The following is an 8,931-nucleotide window of genomic DNA, read 5'->3' on the forward strand; positions in this document are numbered from 1 at the left end:
GGAGGATGGGGCAAAGCCTGCCTTTGAGCAGTGAAGAGGCAAAGAGATGCTGTGTACCCTCAGAGCAGCTGGGCAGGTCCCACAGGGACACCCTACAGGTCTGCCCTGCACAGGCCAGCCCCTGGCAGGTGATCCATCTCCTCTTTCCAGCAGTAAGGGAGAGCTGGAGCACAGGAGAGCAGGGAAGAGAGGGAGGGACGGACAGAAGAGGGAGGGGGAAATGAGGAGACCATTTTATGAAATTTGATATTTGCTCAGGAGTGAGAAAAAGGAGACACCAGGTCAGTGCCCAGTCCTTGGCTGCTCCCCCAGTCCTGAGGGGTTCTCCTTGCTGAGCACAGCTCCAACATCCCTGCAGCTCCAGTTACCCAGCCCCAGAGTATGACCTATTTCACAACCTCAGCTCCAGCCATGACAGACATGCACCCTGCCACAGCCTGCTATCATGCCAGCTCACATTCACCATGCCCTGAGTTCTCTATTCCAGCTCCAGCTGGATTATCACAGTTGTCCTGTGAGCAAGGAAAGGGTGAGAGGTGCTGACGAAGAAATTTGTTTACCTTTTCTCCATTTATCAGGAACTGACAGCAAGCTTTAGCACACCCCCAACTCCCCTGGCCACCAGAGGCTCCCTGTCCATGTGTCTGTAGGGGCCAAAAGGATTGGCTGCCCACACGATGTTCTGCCATGCTCCTCTTGTCTTCAAAGAAATATATGCATCCTCTGGCCAACTGCCAGAGCAGAAAGGTCACACTGACAACAGCACACAGGAGGGTCAGCCCCTTCCCAAGGGCTTTGGAGTTCTGCCAGTGCAGTGCTGGGGGTCCCCAGAGCCCTCCTGGGACTGGGATGCCAGAGCAGCTGCTGCCGGGCACAGACTGGGAGTGAGAGCAGCCCTGAGAACGACCTCCTGCCTCATTCCATCTCTCGGTGTAACAGCTGCCCTTCACTCCTTCAGCTCTTTGCCAGTCTTATCTCCTCCCTCCATAGGAAGGAATTACTGCAGGTTTTATCTGTAAGCCTATCACAATTACAGAGCAGAAAGGATTACAGAGCCATCGAGCCAGGTGATGAACGAACACGTGGCACTGGCCCAAACTGACCACAGCCAGACTCGGGAAGGGAACCAAAGGCAGATGTAAGCGGCAAACACCAGGATTCCAACCAGTATCAGCACGAGGTAACAGCAGCAATAGCAAATGCCACTTAAAAATGTCTGAAGCTACATGGACAGCAGATTTTCCTGAGCCAAAAGCCCCTTAAATCCTTTTCTCCCCTTTGATTCCATTGCTTCAGTAACAGCTCCTTCTCTGATTCCATTTCATTCTAAACCAGAGGCCACCCCCTCCGATCTGCCACTGTAATTTGTCTTCTGATGGCAGAGCCTTGGATTTATTCTGACAATGCTCCATCTCGCTCCTGAAACAGGTCATTTTGTCACCTCAAATACTGCTGGTAGTAATGATGCAACAACCAGAGCAAAAAGATAAACAGCTCCAAGTCCAGAATAACAAAACATCCGATTAACTGGCTAATTATATGCAAGCCTAACTGGTGCAGTCAGGGACACTCTACCAAAAGCTTTAAATTAAACCCAATTGTGTTAATAACCACATTGTGGTTATTAATTGTGTTTCTGAGATGTGCCAGCACCTCCTAACCCTGACACTTCCTCAAATATTAAAAACTGCTCATGCTTTAGTGTCGTATGAAGGGTGTTAACTCAAAAAATACCTACCCATACCTGGTCCCAACTGCAGCAGGGTAGAACTAGGGCTTTGGAGAACTCCATCTGTGAGGGAAGAGCCATGATCCTGCTGGCAGACAGCAGGACAGTCCAGAGAGGAAGGAAAGTAGGAGCAGCACACCTTGAAATGCTCCTTATTCTCCAAAGCAAGGGGGCCTGTGTGTGCCTCTGCTCCCAGCAGCACCTCGAGAGACAGGGCTCTGAGGTGCCCATTGCCCCTGTACAGCCCCAGAAGTGCCCTCACTGTCCCCGCAGAACGCTGAGGCTGCATCCTCTGAGGGTACAAGGGAAAGCTTTATGTGCAAGGTCAAGTAGGGCAGGAGATCAGACCTTGCACCAGACAGCACAGGGATGCAGGTCCAAAAGCCAGTCATCCTTCCATCAGGGAATTTTACTACAGAGCCTCTCACCTCGCACAAACCTTTCTTCCCACGGGCTCAGCATCCCTGCCTGGGGTGCTGGTACACGATCCCGGGCTGGGAGCAGCAGAGGCTGTTCCTGTGCTGGCACCCACAGAGCCAAGAGAAAATGCAAAGCTGCAGGAATGGGCCAGCAGCACGCTGTAAAGCTAATGGAGACTTTGCTAGGATAAAATGTAAACCTGGCAGTGATTAACACACATGGCTTGAGCCAGACCACGCCGAGCGTTCCGCTTTCCTTACGGTGTTTGGAAATTACATCTGAGCACAGAGAGACAATGTCCCTCCATTACACCTTTGCAGCAGCAGGGCTGTACAAGCCTTGGAGTTCAAAGGACAAGACACTGGTGCTGTAAAGGTGGCTGTGCCAGCTCCAACCCTGCTGATCCCACAGAAGTCTGCTAAGGCACAGCACACCCAACAGAGTTGCAAGGAAGAGGAGTACACAGCACTTCCCACAGGAATGAGGGAGATGTTGCTTATCTCTAAGGCAAGACCCAGGCAAAATCTACCTGCTGCTGCCTAGTCCAGACTCCAAGTCTGCCTGCAGACCTCCATGGGAGCCACACTTGCTCTCCTCACTGTGACCTCCCCTGTCTGTGCAGGACCCCAGTGCACAGCGCCGCAGCCAGAGCGGCCGCACGGAGCAAACCTGCACCGCCATCGCCAGCACCCCAATGCTGAACTTTTCCAACTTGATTCCTCCCTGCCCCCTCTGCACTGATTCCAGCAGAGATTTATCCAGACTCCAGAGACACACCCAGAGCTCGCATAGCTCCTGCCACGTACGAAGCTCACAGCTGGATGATGCTCACAGCTGCACTCTTTCTGACCTGTCATTACATTTATTCTTTTTTTTTTTGCCAAGCCCTTGACATCTCTGTACAATCCCCCAGTAAATCACTGTGTGGATGGAAATTGCCCCGGTACCCAAATGAAGCTCTGGGCATTTAAAACAGAAACAAGCCCAGAGGCAGTGCACTTGCCTGGTGCTAATTTAGAGGTAAAATCTAATTGTTCATTTCAGCCTTTGCTCCCAGCATCCCAAGCATCACAGGGGGAGTGTGTGTAGATGCAGGACTCCCACGATGCAAACCCCAGCTGAGGCCTCACATACTCCTGGATGGGGCTGCCTCTGAGCCAGCAGAAAATCCCTTGGGCAGCCCTTTCTCCCTCCCATTTCCACCAGCTTGGCCACATTCTGTTGTGCTGACAGGTGAGAATACAGATGCCCACTGCTTTAAATGCTGTACAGGTATTTTACAGAGATGGCTCGTCTCCTTTTTTTGAAGTTAACCCACCACGAAAAATTATTCTTGATTGAATTCTACTTCTCAAAAAAAAAAATCTCCTCTCCTCTGGTTCGTTCCCAAAACCTAAAGTTCTAGCTCTACTTTAAAACACATTTTCTACCTGTACTTAAAACAGCCCCGAAGCACAGGTGATGTTTCCCTGCCACTACATTCGGGGTTTCCTGCTCTGCACAGTGCAGTCCCGGCAGGCAGCTCTCGGCGGGACAAGTTGCTGGGAGGATTTTAACTCGATGTCAACATCCGTCCGTGCTTCGGGGCTCAGCGTCCCGATCTCGCCCGCTCCCAGCGGCCAGGAGCAGCGGGATAACAGATGCGTGAGGAAACGAGATAAACACAACGACCTCACAGGACGGCGGGGACACCAGGCGTGCACCGCGGTGTTCCCGGCACGATCTCGCCTAGTCAGTCCCAAATGAGAGCATCGCGGCAAAAGGGAAGATTCGGCAGCGGAGACCAAAGCGGGGACAGCCAGGGCATAGCGGGTTGGACCCGCGGTGAGCGCGGCGGGGAGGCTGGGGGGCGCGGGGTGCAGAAGGTGGATGAGGGATACGAGCACGGGATGCCGGTGCCGACGGGATGCGGGATGCCGGCGGGAAGCACGGCGCAGGGTGCGCTTGCCGGTGGGCTGCGGGACGCGGGTACTCACCGGAGATCGCCGTAAGCGCCGGCGTAGCCCTCGACCCAGGGCTCCAGCTCGCTCTTGATGCCGGGGGCGGGCGCGGCGAAAGGCGCCCGGCCCGGTGGGTACCAGGCATCGGCAGGGCAGTCGGCGGGCCCGGCGGGCGGCTCGGGGCACGGCCCGTAGAGCTGCCCCTCCTCGGCGAAGAAGGTGGGCCAGGGGGGCGCGGGGCCCGGCGGGACCAGCTCGGCCCCGAAGCGACACGGGCCGCCCCAGCCGCCGCCCGGGGCCGGCCCCGCCGCGCTCTCCAGCTTGACGCGGCCGAAGCCGCGGGGCAGCCCCGGCCCGGCGGGCGGCTCTGCGGCCAGGGCGGCCTCGAAGACGGGCGAGGGGTCGCGGGCAGGCGGGCGCGGGGCTCGGGGCGGCCCGGCGGGCACGGCGAACATGCAGTCCTCGCGGGGCAGCTGCTCGGCCGGGGTCTCCAGCGCCTCCAGCGCCAGCCCCATGGAGGCCGACACGGCACGGCACAGCTGCCGGGCACTGTCGCCCAGCGGATCTTCCTTGTCCGCCAGCTCGGTCTCGGGCGGCGGCAGCATCGGAATCGCACCCGCCTCGCCCAGCAGCTCCCTCAGCTCTCCGGCGCAGGGGAAGGACGAGCCCATGGCGGGGCCGGCGGGCGGCAGCGCCTTACCGGCAGCGCGGGGCTCGGGGGGCGGCAGGCAGCCCGGAGGGGGCGGCAGGCAGGCGGGGGAGTCCGGCGGCGCTCGGGGACTCGGCGGGCAGGGCGCGCTTGGCGGCGGCTGCCCGGCGCCTCCCGGTTCCTCTCGCGGCGGCTGAAAAGCGTCGCAGACGCTCTGGAAGAAGCTCTGAAAAGCCCCGCGGAAGGTCCTGCCCGCCGGTCGCGGGTAGACGCGACCGACCCCCAGCTGCACCTCCATGCTCGCCGAGCGCGGGGCAGCGATCGCTGCGGCGGCGGAGCGAGGCGAGGGCGGAGAGCCTTGGCAGCGCTCCCGGCCCGACCCCCGCGGGCCGCCTACCCGCGGCGCTGCTCCGCGGCGCCCATGGCAGTGCCCGCCGGGCTCGGAGCTCGGTGAGCGCAACAGGCAGGGAAAGTTGTCGGCGGGGTCGCGGGCAGGTGCGGCGGCGGAGCGAGGGGCGGGCGGGGGCGGCCGCGGGGAGGGAGGCGCGGCGGGGAGACCGCCCCGCTCGGGGCTCCGCCGCGATTAACTCTGTGACGGCCGCGGCGGCAGCGGCGCCCGGCCGGCCCCGGCTCGGCGCGACCCCAGCGGAGGCCCCGGAGCAGCGCGGCCGCGGGCCGCAGCCCCGCCGCAGTATCCGGGCTCGGCGCCCCGGCGGGCAGCTCGGAGCTGGATGAACCCGCCCGGCCCGGCCCGCCGGGGACATCGCCCGGCACCGCGGCCCCGGCTGGGCGGGACGGGGCGGCGATGGGGGCGGTGGCCGCCCGGGGTCCCAGCTGGGCTGCTGATGGAGCGGGTGCGTGCGGGCCGCCCGCCCCGGGCCGCCTCGGCTGCTCCCCGGCTCTCCCCCCGGCTGACAGCTGGCGCAGCTGGGCGGACTTGGTCAGAAAAATGCTCCTTTTGGCGCTGGCGGGTCGGCGCTCAGCTGCTCCCCACCCTCGGCTGGGCCCGAGGAGACCCCCGCACCTCTTGGTTCGGTTCCTGCCTGAGGACCTTCCTTCCGCCCGCTTCCACCTCCCAGCGCCCCGCGTCGTGCCACAGCCCCCGCCTGGCAAAGCACGAACCATCCCGGAGGCATCCCCGCCCGGGTCACGCACTGGGATGAAAAACACCTCGCTAGCAGAGAGAATTAGTGCAGGACCTACCGTAAACAAGGCTTGAGCTCCCCTTGCTGGTTCTGGAATAGCAATCCTAAAGCAACTTCTGGGAGGCACCATCCCCAGGAAACCTGGGAATGGAATCATTTTCATTCGAGGGAGCTTAAAACAAGCCCGTTACTTTGAACCCCTTTGAAGACAAAGGGGAAAAAAGTCATAAATAAGCGGAGCCCGTGGGGAAAACAGAGAGACGTATCCCATCTTTTAAAAGCCTTTTTACAAGCTGTGGATGATAAAAATAAAAATCGAAGTCCAGCCAAGCAAAATTTGGCAATGTCCTCCATCCTGCCTGCGGGATCGGAGCAGCTGGGGGAGGAGGGATGTGCGCCGTGGGGACGGGGTCACTGCCAGTGCCTGCTGCAGCCCAGCACGGCTGAGGGCAGGGACTGCCACCCCTGGGGCCTAGGGGCCCAGGACTGTGCCCAGCTCTCCCTGGCCCCCAGTGAGAAGGAACATTTGCAGAGAAACCTCATCAGCTCTTGCATGTGGTGAAACACCAAGATGGGCTCTGCTGCCAGGTCCCACAGCCCCTAAAGCACTGAAGGCAGCTCAGCTAACATCCGAGATGGTAAAAACCAAGGGAGATGCTGTAAGATATCTGCTGCCCAGTGCATGTGGGTTCCAGTGTTTTTGTTGTTCCATCCTTTCAGAGCTGACAGGCTCCTGGAGTGAAATATACAGACTGTGGCAAATACCTAGGGGAGGGTTCTCACTGTCAGCCTCAAGAACTGTATTGAGAAGGGCTGAGGGCTGGGGCTGCAGCGTGGGATCACTGCAGGAACAAGGGCCTCTATGCCTCAAACAAGACATGGGCTGTGATCAGAGAGCTTTGCTTGACCCCACTGTTCCCACAAGGAGGAAACATCCTCAGCTTGTACACCCTGAAACACCACAACCTGCAAAGACCTCAGCACCACAGTTCAGAATTCTGATGTTCAAACAACCATCCTGTCTGGGATGGGACCTGTTGGGGCCTCAGCTCCTGGCTCTGGAGCTTTGGCTTTGGTGCTGTTTGTGTTGCCTTTCCCATCTCTGCAGCATCCACAGGATTTTCCCCTGTCTGAGTGTTGCTGTGGGGTTTTTGGAATGTTGATCACTGCAGAGGTGCAGAAAGCGAGACTGCAAAATGGTTTGTGTACTTCAGCCTGCAGAGCCAACACTTTAGTTCTGACTGATGATCTGTGGTAAAGATGTTTTTAATTTATTTCTTGAACAGGCATCTTCCAAGGTTTTGTTTTTTTTTTTAACTTGGTCCTCACATTTCATTTAAAATTGATGAAATGTTAGTGGATTTTCTGGCTGTATATGTGCACGACTGCATATGCTAGGCTTAAAGGCTCTGTGAATTTTAATCTTTATACTTGGTTGCTGAAGTCATCACTTCTAGAGGTTCATCACAGTGTTCTAGAGGTGTCCTTTTCTCAGCTTGAATTTGATATGGATTTCAATTATACTTTCCCATTCTCCCAGCAACACATATTCAGGTAATTTATATTTGTAAATGTGATTTTGTGTTATTGTGAAATGTGAAAATGTGTTATTAAAGTATGAATTTAACATCCCATACAGGTATTTGTAAGATTTTCTGCACAGGCTGAGGTCTGAGCTGTTTGGTCTTTCAGTTCCAAGTCAATTTTTAAATGCACGAGGAGTTAAAAAAATTGAAGATGGTGGACTCGACTGTGTGTCATAGAACAGGCACTCTGCCTGGCCTCATAGAAAGCAGAGTGAGCTCCAGCTTGGGCAGGGGGAGATGCTGAGGAAACCAAATCCAGCAAAACACTTTGACACATCTTCGTCTTGAAGTGTATAAATAGTCCCAATGAAATCTAGGAAATACTCCTGTGCTTAAGGTTAAGGATTTCCTTAAGTGCTTTGCTGGATCAGTACCAAGGTGATTATTTACAAAGAGCTGTCATAAACATTGGACACCAAGAAAAAACTTTTTCTGATAAAATCCTTTGGCTCAGAATGTCCTGTGTGACTGCTCAGAACTGCAGCAAACAATATTTTTCAGAGATAGGGGCCATTCCATGAAAAATTTCCCTCTAGACCCAAGAGTAACAGGTGGTCCTTTGTTTTGTTGCCTGAAAAAACCTTTAAAACCAGGTGATTCTCTAAGAACTCAAATCTACAGCCACAGAGAGCTCAATTGTTATCAGGACAGTTCCACAGAACTTGCCAGGAACAGAATCAATCATTTTTCACCATTAATCTTTAGTAAAATGAGGCCAGTAACACAGAGTCTGACAGTTTTGCTTCCATTCCTTGAAGCCAGTTGCAGGCATAACCCATTAGCCATCACTTACTGAATTACTCTGATTACACTCCTCCTTTTGTACCATGCCAGCTGTGAGCAGATGTCAACAGCTGTGAACCTGTCTCTGAACCTGCCCTGCCAACATCCCCTAAACGGTGAACTCACGGAGTTTTTTTCCAGCTGCTTAAAAAAAGAGGAATCGTTTCTGTGGAGCATTGAAAATGATGGCAGAGATTCAGAAAGGATCACAAGCACAAGTGCTGTATCCCTCTCCCACCAGGGCAGAGGCAGCTGGATGAGCCAGAGGCACTGTGAGCCCCAGTGGTGCCTGTGCAGGTTGGGATGTGCCTCTGCTCTCACCCAATTGCCTCTCAGCGAGGGAGACACGGTGATTTAGGGGAAAGCAGCACAAACAGGTGAGGGAGACTGGTTTGTACTCCCCTGGATGCTGTGGCCAGGGTGGGAGCCCATTAGGGCTGCAGGAGCAGCCAGCCCAGCCTTTCCACCACCCACACCCGTGGACAGCAACCAGGCAGGAGCCTGTAAAACGCCAGGCTCATTAGTGCTGCCTCCCACAGCTTTTCCTCATTATTCTGTGCACTCTATTATGCTTAAGCTGCTTAGAGCTATACAACAATACAGTTTTCTTAAGATTTTAGCCATTTGTGTAAATCCTGGACTGCTGACTGCCTTGTCTTATCAGACAGGTATGTGAGTT

General features: G+C 55.9%; 1 protein-coding gene across 1 annotated transcript in view; it reads right to left on the bottom strand.

Moving 5' to 3' along the window:
• AR (androgen receptor) overlaps positions 1 to 5,242 on the bottom strand; it is a 35,389-nt gene extending 30,147 nt beyond the window's left edge. The window contains exon 1 of the mRNA XM_030967746.1: positions 4,126 to 5,242. Within this exon, the coding sequence (XP_030823606.1) occupies positions 4,126 to 5,036 (911 nt within the window). The 5' untranslated portion in view covers positions 5,037 to 5,242. The remainder of the gene's footprint in view (positions 1 to 4,125) is intronic.
• Between the last annotated feature and the right edge of the window lie 3,689 nt (positions 5,243 to 8,931).

Source organism: Camarhynchus parvulus, chromosome 4A (assembly GCF_901933205.1).
Source record: "Camarhynchus parvulus chromosome 4A, STF_HiC, whole genome shotgun sequence".
In the NCBI taxonomy this organism is placed as follows: domain Eukaryota; kingdom Metazoa; phylum Chordata; class Aves; order Passeriformes; family Thraupidae; genus Camarhynchus; species Camarhynchus parvulus.